The 26550-nt window shown below is 44.7% G+C and overlaps 1 protein-coding gene across 9 annotated transcripts in view; it reads left to right on the top strand.

Annotated features, from left to right (window-relative positions):
* The window catches only part of CADM3 (cell adhesion molecule 3), a 656955-nt gene extending 633813 nt beyond the window's left edge, over positions 1-23142 (top strand). For all 9 annotated transcript variants that reach the window (XM_030187819.1, XM_030187818.1, XM_030187817.1 and 6 more), the window contains 3 exons: positions 2124-2147; positions 12170-12295; positions 22257-23142. In XM_030187819.1, coding sequence (XP_030043679.1) covers positions 2124-2147; positions 12170-12295; positions 22257-22375 — 269 coding nt within the window. In that variant the 3' untranslated portion in view covers positions 22376-23142. The remainder of the gene's footprint in view (positions 1-2123; positions 2148-12169; positions 12296-22256) is intronic.
* The last annotated feature ends 3408 nt before the right edge of the window (positions 23143-26550 follow it).

Below are 26550 nucleotides of genomic sequence, written 5' to 3'. Positions count from 1 at the left end.
TGCGGGTGGCGAGGGGCTTGATGTGTCCGAGGGGGGGTAGGGGCTTGGGTGATGCGCTGGAGGGGGGGGTAGGGGTTTGGGTGATGCACTGAGGGGGGAGGGGAGGGTCGCTGGACATGGGTGGCTGCAGGGGGAGAGGAGGGTCGGTCACTGGACATGGATGGCTGCAGGGGGGGCAGGGAAGAGGGAGGTGGGGAGGGGGTCCTGAGGCCAGATGGGTGGCTGCAGGGGAGAAAGAAGGGATGCTGCAGGGGGGCAGGGGGAGAGGAGGGTCACTGGACATGGGTGGCTGCAGGGGGGGCAGGGGAGAGAGGTGGGTCGCTGGACATGGGTGGCTACAGGGGGGCAAGGGGAAAGGAGAGGAGGGTCATTGGACATGGGTGGCTGCAGGGGGGGAGGGGAGGGTCGCTGGACATGGGTAGCTGCAGGGGGAGAGGAGGGTTGCTGGACATGGGTGGCTGCAGGGGGGGCAGGGGAGAGAGGAGGGCCGCTGCACATGCGTGGCTGCAGGGGCAGAGGAGGGTTGGTGGGGAGGGGGGTCCTGAGACCAGATGGGTGGCTGCAGGGGGGGCAGGGGAGACAGGAAGGATGCTGTAGGGGGGGGATTACCTTGCTAGCGCCCGTTTCATTGCCTACCGAAACGGGCCTTTTATACTAGTCTTCCAATAATCTAAATTTCATTGAGTATGGGGAGGCTGGGTCACGACTGCCGAGAGACCCATCCAGGCCCGGGGCAGGACCAGATCACTGCCCCCCCCCCCCCCCCCCACCTGGGCCGATCCTCACACTCGGACCGCTGCCTTCCGCCCTTACCTTCCTGTCTCTGATTGCTGCTGTCCTCTCTTGCTCCTGTGTGCCAGGACTAGAGTCGGGACCCAGATGATTGTATTAAAGCAATATCATGTTAATGCAATCATCCAGGTCCTGGACAGCATGCAGCAGGAGCAGGAGAGCAAGGAGGCTAGATAACACAGACTCGGAAGCTGGCAGGCGGGAAGAAGCTTGCCGGTACTGGGCCCGGGCCCTCCCTTCAGGCCAGGCCCAGGGAATTTTGTCCCCCTCTGCTTCCCTTCTCGGCAGCCCTGGACTGGGATGGAAAATGCGGGTTCTCTTGCTGCTGTTGCCTCTGTGAGTTAACACATACATTACACCTAGGCACTGCTTGTTCTCAGGCATCGCCTGCATTCACCATGTGTATAACATTTATGCATCAGTAGCTTCTGCTGCTAACACTGTTTTGTTCACAGTGTAAGAACAGTGTCAGCTCACATCTATTCTGGGAGCTGAAATAAGGTTCTGGATTTGCTGACCCTTCCGCATTGGGATGAGCTTGGGAGAAAAGAGAGAAAGCCATTTTCTTCACTTTAGAGGCCCAGACCAATAGTCACATTCTGAACTTCCACCCTTGTCCATCTTCCTTTGCCCTAAAGTTGCCAACTGGATTCAGATTTTAGGACAGAAAAATCTAGTCCTGGCCATCACCTGCACAGACTTGTAGTCCTAGTGGCCCTGTCAATTTCTCTAACAAAAAGAAGGTTGCAAGACTGTGTAGATAGGTGGGGTAAAACCTGGACTGGATCTGCCTATCCTGAAAAGTTGGAACCAATGAACCACCTCAGTTTCTCCACTATTGGTTTCTCTCTTTAATGCAGCAGTTCTCAACCCAGCCTTAGGGCACCCTAACAAGTCAGGTTTTCAGGAAAAACACAGTGAATACACATGAGGTAAAATTGTATGCAAACCTACCTTATGTATATTCATTGTGGAGATTCCGGAAAACCTGACTGGCTATGTGTGCCCCAAGGATTGGGATAAAATCTCCTGCTTTAAAGTGTCTTTGTCTTCCCTGAGTCACTCTCCTGGTGCATTCCTAGAAGGTGACTGCAATCTCATGACCTCTCCCTTGCTTTCCGAGAGCTCAGTTGACCCATGCTCGCCCCCATGCTGTAGGGCCTGCCCTTCAGTGTTCATCTCTGTGTGTGTTTTTTTTTCTCATGGCTTTATTTTGGATTCAATACTTCCCTCCATCCTGCCACCTGTTACTCATCCATCTATCGTCTTCATCTGCCTTGTTGCACCACCGTGCGCCCTGTGACCACTGACCACTTGTGCAACACCTGCAGCTGTTTCCATATCACCATTACCAGGTATTTCATTGCTTTTCTGTTCAGCCTTTGTGTGGGCTCGTTTGCCCGCTCTGAAACAACTTCTCTTTCAGAAAGCAAGCATCGTGCAGTGTTTAGGAAGTGTGCACTGCAGGGGACATTGTCGTTCAGTGTTAGCGGGGGGGGGGGACGTCACAGCGCAGTGTGCTCTGTGGGATAAAGTCAAAATAGAGAGAGCATCAGATGTTTACTAGTCCATGTACAGATTTTGTATTTAAAATGTTTCAAACTGTTAACAATTTAAACATCATTCCATGGACGACTCTGGAGACCATGAAAACTGAAAAGAACATTTCAATTAAGAGTGACCTTTCTGATACTGTGGAATCAGAGGGCCGTCTGAGGTATCCACTAGGAACCATTAGAAACCGATTCAGAATATGGATACGCCTGGAAGATTCTCAGCTTCTAACTGCAACTCCAAGGGATGTGAGGATTTTCTTGAGGTGAGGGGGGGGGAGGTTTCAGCTGACAGTTTCCTCCCGCTCATTTGGGCTTCTACCTCACTCAGCACCAGAACTGAAATTTGGAACTGTGAATCTTCATAGTACACCAATAAGCAGACCAGCAATTCTGTAGCACCTTATCATTTATTAAAACAATCGTGAGCACGTTTTGCCCACAGACTGTGTCACGGGTAGAAACTGGGTACATAAACACACAAAATCTTCTTTTTGTATTTGTCACCAGCTTTTCATATTGCATGTGGCAAACACTGTGCGTACACATCATTTTGTGCTTCTTTTATGATTTTTTTTACTTCATATGTATTTTTGAATGATTCTCACTGATGGTGAGGTTTATTGATATGTATGGTTTTTAAACGTACTGTTTATTTACTTTGTATGATTTTAATTTGTGTGTTCATTTATGCACCCAGTTTCTATCCCCAATGCAGCCTGTGGACGAAACGTGGCCACTTCGGGTGATTGGTTTAATAAATGATACGGTGCTACAGAATTGCTCGTCTGTTTATTGGTTTACTATACGATTAGTTGTGGATCATTGCCTTTCCTTTGTTGAGCACTGTGAAGCCTCATTCACAACTACTTGTGGATTTTTCCTCTTTTTAATCCCCTCCCAGCCGCTGCAACAAAGGTGCTCAGCTGGTAGTAGGGCACCAGGAATCCATCTAGGATCCCCTAATCATGAGCCCTAAGGCCGGCCAGTAGGTGTCACCGTCCCCTCCAGGGGCTATGAACACTGTCTCAACCCTTGCAGACCCAAGGAGTCCTTATTGACTCGAAGTCTTCAGGTCACTTGGGAGGCAGTGCACCTGGTATATACCAAAAGAGCAATTCTAAAACTGGGCACCTGTGTTTACACGCCACTTGCATACAAAAATATACAGCACACCAGCCCTTTCACGGGTAAGTGTACATTTATACACATCAGTGGCAGGAAAGCGACTCAGCACTCAGTCGCATAGCAGATAAATGCAAAGGTGGAGCATGGGAGTAGCATGGGTAGTGTTGCTTGCGCATGCAGCTTACAAAATACAGTAAGTTACAGGTGCTGTTGCCACATTTATGGCTGTTGTAACTGCAGGCCAAGTGGGCCAATGGATTTTCCACAAAATGAGAGACCAGAGGTGGCATGCAGAAAGTCTTTATTAAGAAAGCAAATCACACATTCAATGCCTTTGTGTGTGCTCGTTTGCCCACTCTGAAACATCTTCTCTTTCAGAAAGGATTTTCTTACTCGTTACTCTATCTTATCTACTACTACTACTACTACTACTACTACTACTACTTAGCATTTCTATAGCGCTGCCAGGGTTACGCAGCGCTGTACAAGTTTAAACATGGGGAAGGACAGTCCCTGCTCAAGAGAGCTTAAAATCTAAAGGTAATAACTATGTAGTCAGTGTAGGTATCAGGAATGGGAAGGTGGTTAGGCACCAAAAGCAAGGGAGAAGAGATGGGCCTTGAGTAAGGACTTGAAAATGGGCAGGGAGGGCGCATGGCGTATGGGCTCAGGAAGTCTGTTCCAGGCATAAGGTGATGCGAGGCAGAAGGGGCGGAGTCTGGAGTTAGCGGTGGTGGAGAAGGGTACAGAAAGGAGTGATTTGTCCTGAGAGCGGAGGTTATGGGTGGGAACATATGGGGAGAGGAGGGTAGAGAGGTAATGGGGGCTGCAGATTGAGTGCACTTGAAGGTCAATAGAAGCTTGAACTGTATATGGTAGTGGATCGGGAGCCAGTGAAGCGACTTGAGGAGAGGGGTGATATGAGAGTATCGGTTCACGCAGTAGATACGACATGTGGCGGAATTTTGGACAGATTGAAGGAGGGATAGGTGGCTAAGCGGGAGGCCAGCGAGGAGAAGGTTGCAATAGTCAAGACGAGAGGTAACGAGCGAGTGGACGAGGGTTCGGGTGGTCTGTTCAGAGAGGAATGGGCGAATTTTGCTAATATTATAGAGGAAGAAGCGACAGATCTTAGCTGTCTGCTGGATATGGGCAGAGGAGAGGGAGGAGTCAAAAATGACTCCGAGATTGCGGGCTGAAGAGATGGGGAGGATGAGGGCGTTGTCAACAGAGACAGAAAGTGGGGGAAGAGGAGAAGAGGGTTTGGGTGGAAAGACAAGGAGCTCAGTCTTTGCCATGTTCAGTTTCAGATGCCGGTTGGACATCCAGGCAGTGATGTCTGAAAGGCAGGCCGAAACTTTCCTGGTTTTCAACTGTGATGTCGGGAGTGGAGAGGTAAAGCTGGGTATCATCAGCATAGAGATGGTACTGGAAACCATGTGATGAGATCAACGAGCCCAGGGAAGAGGTGTATATCGAGAAAAGAAGCGGTCCAAGGACAGATCCTTGAGGGACCCCAACAGAGAGCGGGACGGGGGTGGAAGAAGAGCCATTAGAAAATACTCTGTAGGTGCGTTGGGAAAGATACGAGAACCAGGAGAGGACGGAGCCCTGGAACCCAAATGAGGACAGTGTGTCAAGAAGTAAATTATGATTGACGGTGTCAAAGGCGGCAGATAGGTCGAGGAGGATGAGGATAGAATAGTGACCTTTGGATTTGGCAAGGAACAGGTCATTGCAGACTTTAGAGAGTGCTGTTTCTGTTGAGTGTAGTGGGCGAAAGCCGGATTGAAGCGGGTCGAGGAACGGCCTGAGAGGAGAGGAAGTCAAGGCAGCGGCTGTGGACAGCACGTTCAAGTAATTTGGAAAGGAAGGGTAGAAGAGAGATGGGGCAGTAGTTGGAGGGACAGGTGGGGTCAAGTGATGGTTTTTTGAGAAGTGGTGTGACTACAGCGTGCTTGAAGGTGTCAGGGACAGTGGCAGTGGAGAGAGAGAGGTTGAGGATGTGACAGATTGAGGGGTTAACTGTAGGAGAGATGTTGGTAAGCAGATTGGTGGGAATGGGATCAGAGGAACAGGTGGTGCACTTAGAGGAAGAAAGAAGGCGAGCAGTTTCCTCTTCGGTGATCTCAGGGAAGGAGGAGAAGGAGGCCAGGTTAGGTTGGTTGAGGGAGTGGGTTAAGAAGTCACAGGGAGGAGAAGGCTTGGAAGTGAATTCAAGGTTTATCTTCTGCACTTTATCGCGGAAGTAGTCAGCTAGTGTTTGAGGAGAGAGACGGGGGGTGGGAGCGGAGGGTACTTTAAGTAGGGAGTTGAGGGTGGCAAAGAGGCGACGAGGGTTGGAGCCAAGAGAATTGGTTAATTGAGAATAATATTCCTGTTTGGCAAGGAATAGGGAGGACTGGAAGGAGGATAGCATGAATTTGAAATGGGTGAAGTCTGACAGGGTGCGAGATTTCCTCCAGAGTCGTTCAGCAGAGCGGGTGCAGGAGCGAAGGTAACGGATGCAAGGGGTTAACCAGGGCTGAGAATTAATGCGCTTAGTGGGGCGAGAGACAGATGGTGCTAGGGTATCCATAGTAGTGCTATAGAAATGATAAGTAGTAGTAGTACAGATACACAGGAGATGGAGAGACCAGGAGCAAGAGGGAGATGTTGGATCCAGGAGTAGAAGGGAGTGATGGAAAGATTCTGGACAATGGGAGTGAGGGAAGAGAGGGAGAAATGCTAGACCATGGGGGAGAGGGCAGAAGGGAAGAGAGAAGGGACAGGGAGATGAGAGGCTATGAGAATTGGGAGGGGAGAAAGAAGGAGTAGATGCTGGGCTAGAAAGGTGGAGGAAGATGCTGGGGATGGTGGAACCATGTGGGAGAGGCTAGGAGGGGGAGGAGGGGGTGGCAAGGAAATGAATGAGAGGATAGTGTTTACAGAAGGTAGAAATATTGTAATGGTAATGAAGGATTGAGGAAGGAGTAAGATAAGGAATTAGACAGCTAGTGGGTGAGGGAAGATGGAAATTTTATAGGTAGCTGAACAGTAAAAAGGAGGAGAACAATGAGAAAAAGGGTGAAATTTGAGCTGACAGGCAGAAAATAAAAGAAAGAGAGAGGAAAGAGCTAAAAAGGAATGATCAATATATCAGAGGCAGGTATAGTGAGGGAATAGTCCAGAGAGAGGAGAAAAGCAAATGGACAACGGCTGCTTGAAAGAGAACTAGCAGATGACAGAGAGGAAAGCAAAAACAATACTGGAATGAACATGATGGAAAAATAAAATGTCCAGATAACAAAGTTATAAAAAAAGCATCCTAATTTGAATATTTTAAATGGAATATGTTAGCTCTGGGAAATGTGCATAGCAAATGTCTTTGTATTGTGTTCAGTAAAAAGGAAATTCATTTCTGGTTTTTTTGTTGTTGTTTTGGTTTAAATATTTTTATGTCTAATTTATGATCCCTTGTTCTGTATTTGGTGAAGGTATATTGGTTTGATAATAATGGCAGGTGGGGAAATCAGAGAGGGAGGCTTGGAGGAGAGAGGATTGGGGAAGGGGGTCCTCCTTTATTTTTTATTTTCTTCCCTGGGCTCTAGCATGTCTAATACTGGTCCTGATTTGCTGTGTAGTTGGTGGGGATCCCAAGCTAAGGACTTCCTCCATAGACAGCCAGAACTCTCTTTTTCCAAGCCCTGTAGTCGATGACAGCATCCTAGAGCCACCAACAGCTAAGCATGTGTAGGGTGCCAATATTAGTGGCTTAGGGATGTTGCTGCTGCCTGCCAAACTTGGTTCTGGCCACCTTCAGAGAAAGTCTTCAGCTGACAGAGATTGGGGATCCTTATTAGCTAAAATATTTATATTTTGAGGTGGGTGTAGGTCGGGGCAGAGAAATGTTTGTGCCCTTCAGGCCCACCCAAAATCGGCTGTCTGGCTATATATATATATATATATATATATATATATATATATATATATATATATATACATAAGTACATAAGTACATAAGTAGTGCCATACTGGGAAAGACCAAAGGTCCATCTAGCCCAGCATCCTGTCACCGACAGTGGCCAATCCAGGTCAAGGGCACCTGGCACGCTCCCCAAACGTAAAAACATTCCAGACAAGTTATACCTAAAAATGCGGAATTTTTCCAAGTCCATTTAATAGCGGTCTATGGACTTGTCCTTTAGGAATCTATCTAACCCCTTTTTAAACTCCGTCAAGCTAACCGCCCGTACCACGTTCTCCGGCAACGAATTCCAGAGTCTAATTACACGTTGGGTGAAGAAAAATTTTCTCCGATTCGTTTTAAATTTACCACACTGTAGCTTCAACTCATGCCCTCTAGTCCTAGTATTTTTGGATAGCGTGAACAGTCGCTTCACATCCACCCGATCCATTCCACTCATTATTTTATACACTTCTATCATGATCTCGTTTCTGATAGTCACAGTTAGCAGATATATTGCCAGTAATATATAGGTGTATGTCTTTCATAAGTGCTTGGATGAGGAAGAATTATTTCCAGCTTAATAGGGAGAAGACTAAATTCTTGTTGATTGGAAATTATATTAAAGTTGATGATAAATGTGCATTTGTGGTAGATAATATAACGTATACTTTGGAAAGATCAATTAAAATTTGGGGTATTATTATCAATTGCAAGTTAACTATGGTGGAACAAATAAATCATTTGACAAAGGGTTGCTTCTGGGTTAAAGCAGAAGTGAAGAAGAATTAGAACATACCTCAGTCAAGAGCAATTTAAACTGGTTGTTCAATCATTAGTCCTGAGTAAACTGGACTATTGCAATATAGTCTATTTGGGGGTGGCAAAGAGTCTTTTGAAGCGATTACAAACCATACAGAATACTGCGCTTTGTTTGGTTTTCTCACTGTTATTAGGTATTATTAGGAAAGGAATGGAAAACAAAAATGAAGATGTTATAATGCCTTTGTATCACTCCATGGTGCAACCGCACTTCAAATATTGTGTTCAATTCTGGTCACTGCATCTCAAAAAAGATATAGTGGAATTAGAAAAAGTGCAGAGAAGGGCGATGAAAATGATAAACGGGATGGGACGACTTCCCTATGAGGAAAGGCTAAAGCAGCTAGGGCTCTTCAGCTTAGAGAAAAGGCGGCTGAGGGGAGATATGATAGAGGTCTATAAACTAATGAGTAGAGTTGAACGGGTAGATGTGAAGCGTCTGTTCACGCTTTCCAAAAATACTAGGACTAGGGGGCATGCGATGAAGCTACAATGTAGTAAATTTAAAACGAATCGGAGAAAATATTTCTTCACTCAATGTGTAATTAAACTCTGGAATTCGTTGCCAGAGAATGTGGTAAAGGCGGTTAGCTTAGCGGAGTTTAAAAAAGGTTTGGACGGCTTCCTAAAGGAAACGTCCATAGACCGTTATTAAATGGACTTGGGGGAAATCCACTATTTCTGGGATAAGCAGTATAAAATGTTTTGTACATTTTTGGGATCTTGCCGGGTATTTGTGACCTGGATTGGAAACAGGATGCTGGGCTCGATGGACCTTTGGTCTTTCCCATTATGGCAATCCTTATGTACTAAAAATTTCTTCTCACATCTCTGTTTTATCTACCTACCTATTGGCTTCCAGTGAAGGCCCGAATTCTGTTCAAACTTGATAGTTTAGCATTTAATATATTATATGGAGTTACTCCTAGATATATGTTAGCATATGTAGACCTTATGGGAGGCTACATCTTACACATCGTTTTAATTTGATAACATTTCCTAGTTCCAAGAGGGTGCAACTCTCTGGTCATCGCTTCCGGGTAGTATCAGGTCGTTATCTAGTTTTTATTACATCAAGAAAGCAATCAAAACTCATCTATTCCGGAAGTATGTTTTGGGTACTGTGAACTAATTTACATATATTTTTGGACAATTTGAGATGTATGCTCCTAGATGTATGTTCTAGTTTTCTTGATGTAATCTGCTTAGAACTATGGGGGTCTTTTACTAAGCCGTGGTCGTGTTTTTGGCTTGCGCTAGAAAACAGCTGGTGGTAAATGCTGAAATGCCCAGTGGGTGTCTTTGCGTTTACTGCCAGCTGATTTCTGCCGCAAGCTAGAAACGCTACCAAGGCTTAATAAAAGGCCCCCTAAGTTTCGTAATAGTGGAATATACGAATTGTAACTGTACCCTCTGGTCCCTCATTTTGTGGAAATCCATTGGTCTGTCCCTACTCTGAGGAACTTGGGTTGCTTTTTGGCATAAGATCTTGATCTTCTGCTTTGTACTTGTGGGTGGTGTAACTGCAGGGCACATAAATGGAAAGGCACACCATTGCCAGGTTACACCAACATTCTGTAACAGAATCCAGGCACCTAAAAGCTGTAATAGAACAGGATCTCATTGGGCAGCATCAAGACATCTGAAAGGAGGCCCTCACTTATAGAATTGCTCCCCAAGATTCATCAGGTACCATCATAGGCCCAATATTCAAATGATTTATGCTCCTAACTTTGGGGCCCTTTTACAAAGCAGCAGGCTTACCGCTTGCCAATCTGAAGCTACCGCTGGCCCAATGCAGGCACCAGCAGTAATTCCAGCCCTGGTATGCACCGTTTCCGGCACTAGTGGAATATTCAAAATATATTTCCACAGGAGCTAACCTGGTGGTAATTGGGCTGCACTGCACGCAACCCAGTACCACTGGGTTAGCGCAGGAGCACTTAAATGGGTGGCAATAAGTGCTCCCCCCATCTCCGCATGGCCATGCAGTAACTGAAATCTTACAGCATGGCCATTTCTTTTTTCAGCCTTTTTACCTGCTGTGGTAAAAAGGGCCTCAAAACACAGCAAAAATGGCCCCTGCCGCTAACACAAGGCCCCTTTTACCGCAGTTTGGTGAAAGGACCGCTCTGAAAATTTTGTAGGACTGAGTGCATAAATGTTACTGAAAATTTCACTAAACTCTTAAATTTAGGAGCACAAAAAATGGGTGGTAACACGGGCAGATTTAGGAAGGGGAGAGGAAGTTAGGAGCTTAGCAGTCATTTTCAGCACAAGGCTCATAAATTAGGCTTATAAATCTAGGCAAATAAACAGCAGGTTTAAATTTATGAGCATAACTTTTAAGCTCCTAAATTATGAATTTTCAGCTGAATTTTTATGCTCCTAAGTTTGTCTGAAAATAGAATTATAAATTTAGGGGCAGGGGAGCCATCTTTTCAAAAATATTGGGGGTGCTGTACACATACAAAGAATGTTCTCATTATCGGGGTGCTCAAGCACCCACAGCACCCACAAAACCATCTCCTATGTTTAGGGGGCTCAATATTTTTTGAATATTGGGCCCTACATCATTCAGGAGAGACTTAGCCAGTCCTGGTTTTAGACTGTCCCTCCGCCCCTCAGCAATAGATGAGCTACTCAACTGCACAAGAATATGAAGAGTATCCATCATATCTGGCCTCTCATTTTGGATTTAGAATCTTCTAGAAGCAAACACTTGCTCTTCCCAAATGAGCTGCAGCTGAGATTGCATTTCCCAGGGGATGCCCAGATAGGGAGGTGAAAGAGGTCCTTTGCATGCAACTTCTGGGAATGCTGGGACACAATCAAACATGGTGCCCAACAGTTTAATGCCTGCTCTTGAATCTGATGAATTGATGGAATGCCATTCACTTGTGTTGGTTCTTCCTCTCCTGAACAGACAGAGCATTCCAAAATTAAACCATTCAGAAGCATTCCCTCTCAGTTGTCATGCATGCAGTCTTGAACATCCCAAAGAGAGAATACCAGTCCACTCCCATGAGCAAAACAACAACAAAACAAAGGTTGAGAATGACACAAAAGATGAACCAGGATGTAACCAGAGCCTTTATTCAAAATGGTGGTCAACAGAAGTAGATAAGAATGTTAGACCACCAGTTTGAATAAAAGCGCTGGTTTATAATCCAAGTTGATCTTTTGGGGTCTTGAACACCACCATATGCTTTTAAGGAGCCTGCTGTGCATAGTGCATTCATGGAACTTGCATGTAGTTCTATTAAAGATAATAGCATGCTTCTAAGAAGATCCCTTACCTACTGCAATGTGCGTTAAAGGCACACGTAAAGGCTACCCTCACCCCTATCAAGGCTCCATGAAACTTTGTTGTCCTTGAGACATCTGTCCCAGAACAAGACCATGGCCCTGCTGCTAGTGCTTTAACCTAGTGCTCCCTAGGATTCCATACAGGAAAGGATTCTAGAAAGGCAAAGGTGAACACCTCTCATTGTCACATGACCCAGCACAATAAGACAGTGTTTAGTGTTGAGGGAAAACGTGTAAAAAAAAAGAAATGTTACTGATTCTATGTTTACCTTTTGGAGGTATAGAATTAAACTATCTCCCTCTTTCTCTTCTTCCCTCCTTCACTCTCTGTCTCTCTTTTCTTCTGTTACTTTCATTGTTCCTCCCTCTTTTCCCTCTCTTTATTCCCTTTTGTCTTTCCATCCTCCCTCTCCTTTTCTCACTTACCATTTTTGTTCTCTGTTCTGTTATCTTCACCACTGTCCTGATCTCTTCTCACCTTTCTTATGGTATCTTCCTTCCTTTTCTGTTTTCTCTTCTTCTCTCCTATTCCTTATCTTCATTTTGTTCTATCTCCTTTCCCTGCAATCTTTGTTTTCCCTATGTCCCCCTCTCTCCTTCCCTTTCTCTCTCTGATTAGATCCCAGCCCAGTTCCATCCACATCCACTATTGACCATGCTGTTATTGGAGGTGTTGTTGCTGTAATCGCCTTCATCTTGGTTGGCCTCATCATTCTCGTGGGACACTACATGTTGCGGCACAAAGGTGAGGCCTGCCCTGTGCTGGAAGGGTGACATATGGGACACTGGCAGCAGATATACAAAGGTTTTGTCTGATGCTGGCATTGGGTGTACACGGGCAATACTTTGCACTGGCATCTGGTAGGGATGAGCAGCCAGGAAATTTTCATGTTTTTCTATTTTCTTTTTATTCCGGAATTAACACCGTTACAAGTGTACACTACAAGCAAAGAGAGTGCATTGTGAAAGCAGGGCCCATGGCAAACAATATTAAGGGGCCTGCTGCTGCTACAGCCCCCACACCACCCCCGGACCTCTACTTGCTTAGAGTCATTGAATGGAAGGCAGCAGCAATCAAGAGAGATTGCTCTGAAGGCCACAGGTCCTGCTGTGCCCTGCTTCCTGTGATCTAACTTCCTGTTTCCACATAGGTGGGATGTGGTGGGAAGAAGGGCCTGGGGCGCAGAGCAGTGTCTCTCGATCGCTGCTGTCTGCCATTCTATGACTGTAAGCAAGTAGAAGACGTAGGAAGGGGGATTAGAAGGGAGAGAAATATGCTGGATCACACCTGGGCCGCTGCTGCCGGATCCCCTTAGAGGCTAGGCCCAAGGGAATCTTGCCCTCCCTGCCCCCAGTGGCTCTGCCTGAAAGTGTGAACTGTGTGCAAAGAATGCGCACTACTTTCCCGATAGTGCACACGTATACAAACCATTGCCCAAGCATGCATTGTTCAAATGAGGGTGCTGTTATGCACCTAGGGCTCAATTCTATAAAGGTGGCCCAAATGTGGGCGTTAAAATACGAGGTGCTGAGTGCGATTTCTATAATGGCATCTGGGCATCCAGACTGCATTATAGAATAGAAAGTAAGTCAGCATTTGCACACTGATATTTAGTTGCCATCACTGGGACCTGTAAAAGGAAGGTGTAAATGTTAGCATGTAAATGTTACATTTGAGTGCGTATGGGTTGATATTCAAAGTGATTTAACCGGTCAGGAATGGCCACGGACTGGTTAAATCACTTGTTCAGAGCTATCTGCTCATTTTCAGTGGCAGTTTACCGGTTATTGCCGCTGAAAATTAGCGGTTAGCGCCTAAGTGAAAACTGGCTATTTTGGGGGCATTCCAGGGGCAGAGCCAGCACTTGGTTGGTTAACTGCATAAATGGGACCATATAAAACACAGTCCTGTCTTTATGCGGTAACCCATGGCTGGTTACATATGGAATATCAGCTTAACCAGTTTTGTGTTAGCCGGCTCTGCAGAATCCAGATATTCAGTGCTGAAGTCCGGACACGGCCTAGCCTTGAATATCTGGGAATAACGTTGGCGGCGATCAGCAAAATGCTCACCGCCCCCTGCTAAATATTTACCCCATAACATAGAATTCTTGTGACTAAGACTGAGACAACTTTGGGTAGCTTTCCAAGAGTATGTTGTAATATAAGCAGATTTAGCACTTTCCCCAGATTTTTTATATCGTGCCTAGTTTTCCGCTCTGAAATCCAGGAATATTCTATAACAATGTGCATAACTTAATTTACTTAACAAGCTAATCAACGTTGATAATGTGCACTATGGCAATAATTAGAATGTACGCGCACAACTCACTAGCCTGCTTATAATCGAACGAGAAAAACGCCCAAGTTCCGACCTAAATCGGGAGATGGACGTTTATCTCACAAAAACGAATAACGCGGTATAATCGAAAGCCGAACTTGGACGTTTTCAAGTGCACTCCATCGCGAAGCGTACAAAGTTGATGGGGGCGTGTCGGAGGCGTGGTGAAGGCGGGACTGGGGCATGGTTATCACCCGAACAGAGATGGGTGCCTTTCGCCAATAATGGAAAAAAAGTATGCGTTTGTAGTTAGAATTTAGGGCACTTTTCCTGGACCCTGTTTTTTCACAAATAAGGCCCCAAAAGTGCCCTAAACGACCAGATTACCACCAGAGGGAATCAGGGATGACCTCCCCTGACTCCCCCAGTGGTCACTAACCCCCTCCCACCACAAAAAAATGATGTTTCACAACTTTTTATTTTCACCCTCAAATGTCATACCCACCTCCCTGGCAGCAGTGTGCAGGTCCCTGGAGCAGTTGTTAGGGGGTGAAGTGGACTTCAGGCAGGTGGACCCAGGCCCATCCCCCCCCCTACCTGTTACAATTGTGCTGCTTAATGCTTAGTCGTCCAACTCCCCCAAACCCACTGTACCCACATGTAGGTGCCCCCCTTCACCCCTTAGGGCTATACTAATGGTGTAGACTTGTGGGCAGTGGGTTTTGAGGGGGATTTGGGGGGCTCAACACACAAGGGAAGGGTGCTATGCACCTGGGAGCTCTTTTACCTTTTTTTTTTGATTTTGTAAAAGTGCCCCCTAGGGTGCCCGGTTGGTGTCCTGGCATGTGAGGGGGACCAGTGCACTACGAATCCTGGCCCCTCACACAAACAAATGCCTTGGATTTATTCGTTTTTGAGCTGGGCGCTTTCATTTTCCATTATCGCTGAAAAACAAAAACGCCCAGCTCCCAAATTGTCGAATAAAACATGGACGTCTATTTTTTTTTTTTTCGAAAATACGGTTCGGTCCGCCCCTTCACGGACCCGTTCTCGGAGATAAACGCCCATGGAGATAGACGTTTTCGTTCGATTATGCCCCTCTAAGTGTATTATGTAACACACTGCGCCTAAATTCTAATGTGTGCAGCCCAAAATGGGCCTGGTTATGGGTGGGGAAATGAGCAAAATTTATGCGTACTGTTATAGACTATGCCCCTGTGCACCTAATTCTACGTGCTAGCACTTACGTTGCATTTCCCTTGGTGTAAAGGGATGCATGTAGTTTTAAGCAGTATGATGTCAACTAAACGTGTTCTAAATACCGCATCTAAATCTAGGTGCCACTTATAGAATACGCTTAGGCGGAAATGTTTTCTGTGCAGATTTTTTAGGCACCATATATAGAATCTGGTCCTTTGTGTCTATTTTGTTTGTTTGTGGTAATGTTTTAAACTTGTATTTTATGTATTTTATTTTGTTCATTTTCTATAAACTGCTTCATTTTAAGCGGTATAGAAAGTTGGAAAATAAATAAGTAAATAAATGTGTGGGACCCACCCATGCTCCACCCATGTGTATGCCCCCTTGCAGTTGCGCACTTACCCCCAGATTCTGTATCGGTTGCCCAAATTTGAGTCCACAGGTCAGATGTGCATGCAAATTAATTAGGTAATAAGTTGTTAACAATCAATTTTTGACATTAATTGGCACCAAGCTGGAATTATATGCACATCTACCTGTGCACCATTCTAAAACGTTGCATGCCCAAAGTGTCTTGTATGCAACCAAAAAGGAGACCTGACCATGAGAGGGGCATAGGCGGGTCAGGGGCTTTCCAAAATGTCAGGCACAGAGAATACTGTGTGCCAGGATTTACTCCAGGTTTCAGCTGGCATAAGTCTATGGGTGCGGGAATCCACACTAAGTACGATCCTATAAAAGACGCTCAGTCCACAGTGCCCTTTACATACTAGCGCTTGGTGCAGATTTTTCCCGGTACCTAATTTTTTGCGTCATTTACTGAATCTGGCCCTATATGGAATGCGCACTAAGGGGTCCTTTTACTAAACAGCGGTAGGCTAACCTGCGGGTAACACATGTCAAATTGGCACTACTGCAGGGGTAGTGCAGGCGCCCTGTAATACTTTCGAAATTGGCGTGCACTGTTTCCTGTGGTAGAAAATATTTTTCTATTTTCTTCCACGGGAGCCGTTCCCGGTGGCAATCGGCAGCATAGCTACTTTGGCGTGCACTGCATGATTACTACATGAGTAGGGGTAATGGTGGCGGTAAGGGCCAAAAAACACGCACCCACACTACCACAGGCCACTTTTTACTGCTGCTTAGTAAAAGGACCCCATACCTTGTAGAATACAGCTTAGCACTCAACCAGCATGTTGTCTCTATTGTATAATCTTACTGGCACTTACATTTAGGCACTGAGATTACAGAATTATGGATTTGTATGCACTCTTTAAGAAAAGCATGCACTATTAGCAGCTAATGACTTTTGTCACAAATGGTAGCCCATCCCTACTGTTAGCTACACTGGCAGCAGTCCTGCATTGGCATCATTTTTCACAAAGGAAAGCTATCTGACACTAGCACGGGACACATTTAAGCACTGCCCTAAACATGGTCTTGACAGACCCTGTGCTAGACAGTACTGGGGCACATATGGGCATTGCTTCCCAGGGTACCACCTTTACCTATAAAATATAATGAGGGGCTGAGAAAAAGTAGAATCACTGAATGCTTGAGAAACTTGAAGCCCTTTTCTTTTCGCTTTGACAGTCTTGTTAAATCCAGGCTGAGTTCAAAGCCTTTCAGTGGTACATGCAAATCCCAGCTCTACACTTTAAATTTTACTAGCATGACCCTCTGTTGAAAGAAAGAGAGGACAGCTTCACTGGCTGAAATGAAATGAGGCTCTGTAAAACAGTGAGCTGTTTCCCCGGAATGCTTGGTTTATTTTAAAATAGTCAAGATGCAAACAAGAGAATGAACCATTCCTGTCTCTGTATTAAAGGGATTAAGTAAATCCAACTTATAATAGCAGATTCTAAATAGAAGAAGCACAATTGCAATGGCTGATCCAATTCTACTGAAGCTTTAAAATAAAATGGCATAAAAATGACATTGGAGACAGTCTCCACAGAATTCAAATATCTTACCGAGGGTGTGACAAGCACTCTGCAGCAACTCCAATCCACTCAGTTAATTCTAAATATCTGTCACAGCCAAATCAATCCCTTAGGATTTTAAGGTTCTCGCTGTCATCTCAGATAAGTGCTGTCCTGTCGGATTCAGTCCCATTCCATGCATGGGTTTATTTACTGTGCCCATAGGTGATAGTTTGACTCTTCTCTAGAAATGAACAGCAAAGGTGAACTGAAGGGCATAGAAAGCCTCCTTTTGCCGGCCAACTGGTTACAGAAACAGGCCGAGACCATACCGCAATCCCTTCTGCAGCAGATCTCCCATAAGGGCTGACAGCAACTCCTAACAGTTGTGGCACAGCAGGACTCTCCTGAGGCTTCATCGTATCCTGCTACTAATCAAAAATATCACAAGCTGCCCTGAATCTGACTGTGTCTTTGGCTGTCCCATAAGACCTTACTTACTGTTCCTTCTGGAAGTCAAAAGACCAACCCATGTGGTAGTATACATCATTAAGTAGGATTTTGAAGTTAAAGATTTTTCTAGATATTAGAAAAGGTAAGAACCCAATTAAGGACACTGCCACACCAGACCCCAGCTGCAACTCAGTCTTAAAGCTGCAAGAGCTCATTATCAACAAGAGAAAGAAGGCTGCCAGCCAGAGAGTGCTGACGTCATATTTTTGCTAAGCATGTGAAGGGCAGTTCTATAAGTAGGCGCAGAGAAAAGGAACACTTACACACAAAGGCACCCTAAGTGCCAGGAGCGATCCAAGGCACTCTGCCGCCTGAGACGAGATGAGATGTCATCCCCGGCCTCCCCACAGGCCCCCACCCCGATTCCAACATCTCTCTGTTCCCACTCTCTCTTTCTCTCCCAACTCCGCCTCCCTCCCCCCCCCCCCCCCCAGGCCACAGCCTGGCATCACCCCCCCCCCCCCTTCCTCAACTCCCTTCCCCAAGTCTACCTTCTTTTCTTGTTTTTCAGAAGTCAGTAGCGGCAGCAATTCCCATAGCCTGCCCTGCCGCCAGCACCGGTCTCTTCTCTCCACTGCAGCCCGCTTCTGAGGAAACAGGAAATTACATCAGAGAGGCAGGGGGCAGTACAGAGAAGAGATCGGTGCCAGCAGCACGGCAACCTATGGGAATCGCTGCCACTACTGACTTTTGCAAAACAGAAAAAAAAAGTAGATTCAGAGAATGTGGTTGGGTGAGGGGAGATGCCAGACCATGGCCAGTGTAGGGGGGAGACAACTCCATGAAGAGTGCCACTCGAGACCCCCTTCTCAGTTGGCCTAATGGTAGGACTGCCACTGCTATGAGTTTTTCTACAAGGGCATGTGTAAGTGCTAAAGAATGCAACTGAAGAGGGGCATGCATGTTGGTGGACTATGGGTGGGGCTTTTAGTTATGCAGTGAGAGCTTCTTTTACAAAGCCACATTAACGATTCCTGTGGAGCAAATGAGAGGAAGCCCATAGAAATCAAACGGGCTTCCTCTCATTTGCCACACCAAGAATCGGTAGCGCAGATTTATGAGAGGCCCTAAGTTACACGTGTCTTTGCCATATTTGGGCATCCACCAGGGGTAACCTGACCATTAGGCCACCTGAGGCAGAGGCCCCAGGTCGCACTGTTTTGGGAGCAGCATCTCTCCCCCTCCTTCCTCCATCCCCCATTTTTACCTTCTTTTTATGTTTTTTTAAAAGCCGGCGGTGGCAGCATGATTCCCATATACTGCCCTGCGGCATGCACCCGCCTCTTCCCTTTACTTTGGCCGCCTCTCTGATGTAACTTCCTGTTTCCTCAGAGATGGCCATAGTACAGAAGAAACTGGTGCCAGCGGCAGGGCAGCGTATGGGAATCGCTGCCACTGCTGGCTTTTAAAAAACATAAAAAGAAGGTAAATCAGGGAACAAGGTGGAGTAAGGAAGGGGAGAGATGCGAGAACTTGGCCCTAGGAGGAGGGGGGGGGGGGTGCATCTCAGCCCTGCCTCAGGCAGCATCTTTCCTTGGGCCACCCCTGGCATCCTCAGTTATGCCAGGTCTATGGCTGGTGTAAGTGCTGAAGCCTATATTACAGAACCCAATAGTTCCTATAATAGAACCTGGGTGCCCACTGCATGAGATTTGGGTGGCTAAAAGGAGGTTCCCACAAATAGAATTGCCTCCAAAGGCAACTCCGCATGTAAAGAGCAGTATTTTACACATATAGATTAAATACACCTGGAAATGGTGATTTCCACCGCTTATCAAAGTGTTAGCTGAAAATGTTTCCATGTAAGTGTGTAATTAAATCAAATTCTGTTAAATATATTTACTTAGATCCTAAACATTTATAAAGTTTTTGAATGATAGCAACTTCTCTTCCACTGTTTGCAGCCACTGTTACATTTACTCTGTAGTGTTTGAAGATATGCCCAAAGGCAAGGACAAATCAAACTCGGGTATACATATAAAATATCACATACCATGTAAAATGAGTTTATCTTGTTGGGCAAACTGGATGGACCGTTCAGGTCTTTATCTACCATCATTTACTGTGTTACTATTGGGCTCATTTTCAAAACAGAAAAACGCGTAAAAAGTGGCATAAAGCAGCATTTGGACGTTTTTCTCACAAAAACGTCCAAATTAGTATTTTCAAAACCTATTTTTAGATGTTTTTCTTTGAAGTCTGTCAGAAGTGCGTCCAAATCTCAAGGGTGGGACTTGGGTGTTCCTGAGACTTAGATGATTTTCAGCCATAATGGAAGAAAACAAAACCATCCAGGATTAAAATTAAGACATTTTGAGCTAGACCTGTTTTTACAATGAATAAGGCACAAAAAGGTGCCCTAAATAACCAGTTGAACACTGGAGGGAATCAGGAATGACCTCCCCTTATTCCTCTAGTGGTCACTAACCTCCTCCCACCCCCCAAAAATGTGATGAAAAACATTGCTTGCCAGCCTCTGTGCCAGCTTCAGATGTCCATTAGAACAGCATGCAGGTCCCTGGAGTAGTCCAGTGGTGGGTGCAGTGCACTGCAGACGGTGGACCCAGGCTTCTACCTCCCCCTACCTGTTACACATATGGAGGAAACTGTGAGCCCTCCAAAACTCACCAGAAACCCACTGTACTCACATATAGGTGCCCCCTTCATTTGTAAGGGCTATGGTAGTGGTGTACAGTTGGAGGTAGTGGGTTTTGTGGGGGTAAGAGAGCAATGGTCAGATGTGTACCTGGGAGCAATTTATGAAGTCCACTGCAGTGCCCCCTGGGATATCAGGGGGACCAGTCTACTAAAAATGCTAGCTCATCCTAATGGCTTGATTTTGTGCGTTTTGCATTTGGCCTTTTTTATTTTTTTCAAAAATGGACCAAAAAATAAAACGTCCAAATCACAAAACCTTCTATTTTTGAAAACAAAAGATAGGCGTTTTTCTTTTTTTGAAAATGACCTTCTTTGCTATTCAGATTTTGGACGTTTTTTGCAAAACATCCAAAGTCGGACTTAGACGTCATATCAAAAATGCCCCTCCACGTTACTTGCTTTATTTCCTTGCCTCCATGCTGATAACGATAGACTGGAGATGGTTTATGAGTATTGTTTCCTAATATTGTTCTTTTTGTGTTTATAATTGCAATATTTTTCATGTGGTTATCTTTTATGTACAAGAGCAATTCTTAGGATTATTGTAAATGCTTATGGTTACCATATGGCTCCAGAAAAAGGAGGACGGATTGAGCCAGCCGGGTTTTACTTCCCGGCTGGCTCAATCCGTCCTCCTTTTTCTGGAGCCATATGGTAACCCTATAAATGCTTAAAAAATAAAATTTTAAAAAGAAAGAAATCATGTGCTTGGTCATTGGCACACATTTAGATTTTACACCCTCAAAGGACTGGAAAATACCTCAGTACCAGAATGTTGCTCACCAAAACAGTGTAAACTATATCCAAATCCCTTCCCTCCATGGCATCAGGGAGGACTTGGGCCAGGCCTGGTTTTACTGTTTGCCTCTATGGATTTCTTGTCTCTCTGAGGACTTTACATCCATGCTTGCAAAACCAGGCCTTGAGCAGGCTGTGCCCAATAACATATTATAACTGTGAAGGGACAGGCTTCTGTTAGACAGACTGAAATTCAGAGCTGCAGGCTTATTAGTAATATTGGGCCCAATATTCAAATAAATTTAAGATCCTAAATTTAAGCTCCTATTTTCAGCCAAACCTATAAGCCTAAGTATTCAGCTGAAAATTCATCTTAATTTAGGTGCTTAAAAGTTATGCTTATAAATTTAGGACTGCTATTCATTTGCAAGGCTAATTTATGAGCCCAGTGCTGAAAATCAGTGCTAAGCTCCTAAAGGGGTGAATATTCATTGGGTTCATCAGCGCTCCTGCCCTTTCTCCTCTAGACTACCAGGGATTGGAAGGGTAGGACCAGGGGATGCCTACAGGGGGTAGAGGATCCTTGTTGAGGGCCAGATGATCTTTGGGGGTAGAGTAGGAGGGGGGAGGGGGAAGGAGGGGGGATATGAGTCAGGGAGTCAGATGCTCTTTTGGAGGAGAGGTGAATGGCAGTGCTCTTTGTGGGAGGGGAGATTACAGCACATTAGGCCGCTACCTGGAAGTTATGCATGTGCCGGCCAATATTCAATGATGGCACCCACAGAGCTAACCGGGTAAAGTTAGGACTGCTGTTTATGCAGTTCTATGTGCCGGGTTAGCTATGCAGGCAAAGCACAGAATATTGTCAGCGCCTGCATAACTCCTGGCTCTGCCCCTCTCATGCCTAGACTTAAGATGGCCAGTTAGTGTCAATATTCAGCAGTTAAGTGCTCATAATATCAGCCACCGGCCCACTGAGCATGATTGAAGTGGGCAGGAGCCTTTCCTGCCCATGCAAGTCACTTTGAATATTGGACCCCTAGATATTCACTGCTGATACCCAGATAGGGTCCAACACTGAATATCCAGTCCTAATTCAGCCAGCAGTGACCAGCATTTAAAGAAGTGCTGACTGCCATTGGTATCTCTAAGTTCTTTTCTCCGCCCTACATCCGCCCCATTTCATGATCCTAAATTTAATTTCGTGAAATTCTGGAGTATAAATTTAGACACACAGCCCTAGTAAATTTTCGAGCAGGCCAAATTAGGAGCATAATTCTCTAAGTTACGAGAACAAATCCTTTGAATGTCTGGCCCATTATTTACAACGTGTTAACCATTATGGCAATGGTTTTGTCTACCTCTCAAAGTTTTGTGTATCTGTCCGCTCTCAGGCACTTACCTGACCAACGAGGCCAAGGGAGCAGATGACGCACCTGATGCAGACACAGCAATCATCAATGCAGAGGCTGGCCTGGCTGGTGGGGAGGATAAGAAGGAGTACTTCATCTAAGTGTCCGCTCTCGTTCACGTGGAAGAAAAACAAAGATTAATAAAAAGAAATAATTTCAGAGCAACAGCAGGAATACAGATAACAGATTTGGAATCTTCAGTAAAAAAAAATCCAACCCGAATAAATGCTCATCCTTCTCTTTGTCTCTCTGGCGTTGGATCTTTCTTTGCCGCTGTCCCACTGTGTCTTGCTTTCTGTTGCTGTTTCACTCCATTTCTTTTTCACTGTCACCTGCTTCTGTTTTATACTTTTCCTATCTTTTCTCTCACCACCTCTCAACCAGTGTCTTGCTTTTTGCCACACATACTTTTGCTCTCCTTTGATCTTTCTTGCAGTGGGAACGCCACCGCCAAGGTACACAGGACATCTGGGGCGGGAGGAGATGGGCTTGCGCTTCCGAGCTGAACTTGTACAGAGAAACATTATTCCTAAAGAAAAGAGGACAAAAAAAACTTATTAAAATAAAGACAAAACTACACAAGTTATGCCTGCTAGTAATAACCTACATATCTTCTGCTGAAAACACTCGCACTAAGGAAACGTGCAGAACACAATTGTGAGTTATACTTTTGTTTTTTGGTGTAAAAACAGCAATGACTACAAAGAGTTTTTTTTTCTAATCAATATTGTTTGGAATGTTAAAAAGATGAGAAGGGAGGGCTATTTAAATGAAAATCTGTTTGTTTCTAATTGTTTTGGGGAATCTGTTTTTATTTTTTACTTTATTTTTGTGAATGCATCCAAGGATAAAATCAGTTTGTTAAGGATTTTCAGGTCTGTGTGTGTGTGTCTTGGGGAGGAAGAGGGCGCTGCTGATCACTAGGAGGAGACGGGATTTTTGGTGCTGGCATTTTACAGCATCTCAGAAATGGCCATATAGTCGCTTCTCAATGGATCCTGCATGAGTGGAGATGATTACAGCCTTGGGATATTACTGTATGGTAATCTAGTGATGAGAACAGTGATAATTTACAGATAGGGTAAATTGGGGGGGGGGGGGGGGGGGGGGGGGAGGAGTCAAAATTATTTGTCCCAGGTCATGCAGATTGTAGTTACAGAGCTTAGAACTGAGGCACAGGAAGATAATATTACTTGCCTGAGGTTGGGATTAGAACCGAGGTACAGGAAGATTCAATGTTTCAAGACTAACAGTTTCAGTTTACAGCTTTGTCCTCCTACCAGTGGGCCACCCCATCATTCTCAAGTGGTCCTCTGTATAGTGATAAACCGTTTACTCTACCAGGGTTTAAACCTTACAGCCCTAGCACTCAGGGACTATCCCTGACCCTTCATTAGGGGAATGGACTATGGAAAAGTTGTACAAGGTTTACATTCAAAGTTACTGTGTTTCAAGGCTGTGATGGATATGTCTTCTGCTTGCTGTATCCTAGAGCCTCCCCTTAGCCTCAATATATAAATAATGCATGTTTACACAGTACTCTTTTTTTACCCACCCACTCAATTACTAGAACACTGGTTTGGAAAGTGTCACCAAGAATGGTCAAGCTTTGAGCCAAAGAAACATAGGACAGGACAACAGATAAAGACCTCCAGGTCTATCCACTCAACCCATTTCCCTTCCCTGCTGCAGTACAACTGACTCTACATAATCTCCAACTTTACCCCTTCTTTCTGCACCACTATGGGGCCTCTGTGCTCTTCCCAGTCTTTTTGGATTTTGATACCTGGGGGAGCTGTTCCATGCAAAAATTGTACTAGGTATGTCTTATGCATATTCAGGTCAGTATAGATTTAATTCTGACTACCTCTGAACCGGACTGAGCTTGTTTGGAAGAAGTGTGAGTCACCTTGGTTCTAGAGATGGGCAGCCGGAAATGTTTTGTTCTGTTGTTTCCATTGTCATTTCTAGAAATGTTTGTTTTCGATCATTTTCATTTGACCATTTTTCATCATGGAAGAAAAGTCATATGGTGCACACTCTTTCAAAAGTGTGTGCCCTATTATTGGCAAACAAAAAAGCATAAAGTTTCATGTTTTTCTGCTCATGTTTGGGTTTTAATGGCATGCAACGATATGGGATACGTCATTGACATTTTCCCTGTTATTGCAAGTGACAACCGATCCATACTGGGTTCATCTCCCTTAAAATCCTAACTCAGTTGGTTCCCGTTCCTTTCTTTCGACCCAACACAGCAAACCAAAACATAGGTGCCTATAGAGATCTTATTGCTGAAAAGCCACTACCAAAACCTGCAAGACAGTGGGAGAATTTCTTAGGTGATGAGAAATCTTCTGCCATCATGCAGTTCCCACCTAAAGTCCGCAGGCAGACTGAGGCCAGTGAGGATGAACTTAAAAATAGGCTCATTTCATGAAGGTGAGATGAAATTAGTGCAGGAAAAACTACGCAAAATCCAAGCCAGTCACATTAACAACCCTCTTCCAAAGTCTGGAAGACTTGGACAAGAAATACAGTGTCACTGAATCTTGTCTTCCCATAGGGGTGTTCTTACTTGCTCATTAGGGACATGCACTGTAACTGTCTTTGATGCATTTATGGAAACCCCAACAACTTTCACTACTTACGTTGTTTGAAAGAAAACTGCATCAGTACTGACAACCAGCTGATTTCAGGTTCTCCACAACAGGATGACCTAGCCCTGGTTCAACCCCTTTGCAAGCCTGGATTTTACTCTTGCTTTATAAAGGGAAATGAGAAATTGATGCATGTAACATTGGCCACAGCAGGATTGGATTTGCCGATTCTTTAAAAAAAATAGAGCCAGCTGGTACCTCTCAACTGTGCAATATTTCAAATGTACACTTGGCAAGAAGTCATCAAATAAGCCACTTACAGTTATCATTGGGAAGGAACCTTTGCAAGTCAACAAAGGAATGGAGCTATGGGATGTATTTATTTTACATATTTATTATTTATCAGATTTTATGTATAATCTTACTGAAACCTTGTCTTTCAGTTTACAAGCTTGAAAGACAATAAAAGCAAAAGAGAACAGAGTTAGGAATAAAACATCAATAAATTCAAAATAAATCTATCACAAATCTCAAAATAATCATGGATTAATTTAACATACTATCTCGGTCAGAAGGGGAAAGAAAGGTTTTCAGTTTTTTGTGAAATTATCATAAATATATCCATATCTCTATCGATCAATAAATAGATAAAGAAATATAGATATCAACAAGGAGCCCTGGAAAGTTATGATCTGAATGGGATGACATCCTGGAAATATATGGATAGAAAGAACTCCTTTGTATTTGTGGTCAGCTGTGCTTGTTATCTTGAAAGAGCGCGTTTTCAGTACGGATGGGCAAGCAAAAAATGTTTGTTTTGTTCTATGTTTTCTTTGCAGCTTATTCTCAATTTCTTTTGTTTCATTTAACAAATTTGTCATGTTGGGTGTATTATTATAGTTGCCAGCTATCCAAACATTAATTAAAAAAAAATAGCAAACTACCCCAACCCTTCCCCTCAATCAAAACTCAAACATCCTGTTCATTATCCAGCTCCCTACTCCCCAGCATCACAACTCCCCAGGACTGCACCCCCCCCCCCCCCACATCACAACCTGAACCCCCCTAATCATCACTTTACCCACGCCTCACCCCTCTGATACTCCTGAAGTGTCAGTATTAACCCCACCCCTCACCCCCAGGTGTCACTCCCCCCCCCCCCCCAACAGAAGAGACAGCCAATCCTCTTTCTGACCCGCTTCCCGCCTCAGCTTCTAATGCTCTAGTGGGAGCAGGGTGATCCCAAGTCATTCCTACTCATTTCTGCACCACTGGGAAAAAAATGAAATTTCTGTGTTTTTTGTTGTTATTGTTATTTCAAGTTAAAGATGATATGAAATGACACAGGAAACATTGTTTATGTTTCTCATGTAGTTTCAAATGAATGCCCAGCCCTAGTTTTCAGATGAATTGACTAGAAAGTCAGAAGGCTGTTGGGCTGATTCCTTTATTCCTGGTTCCTTCCTTTATTTAATGTTTGCCTACCAACAACTCTAGCCACCCTACTGGACAGACTTGATACGATCAGAGCCCCCAAGCGCGTGAAACAACACACTCGCGGACTGTGAACGCAACTACCATTCAGATGCATGCAAAAAAGGGCTCTTAGCGCAAGTAGCATGCATACTTTGGACAGCTTCCTAAAGAAAAAGTCCATAGACCATTATTAAATGGACTTG

This window comes from Microcaecilia unicolor, chromosome 14 (genome assembly GCF_901765095.1).
Source record: "Microcaecilia unicolor chromosome 14, aMicUni1.1, whole genome shotgun sequence".
Classification (NCBI taxonomy): Eukaryota; Metazoa; Chordata; class Amphibia; order Gymnophiona; family Siphonopidae; genus Microcaecilia; species Microcaecilia unicolor.
This window is presented reverse-complemented; position numbering and strand designations above follow the sequence as displayed.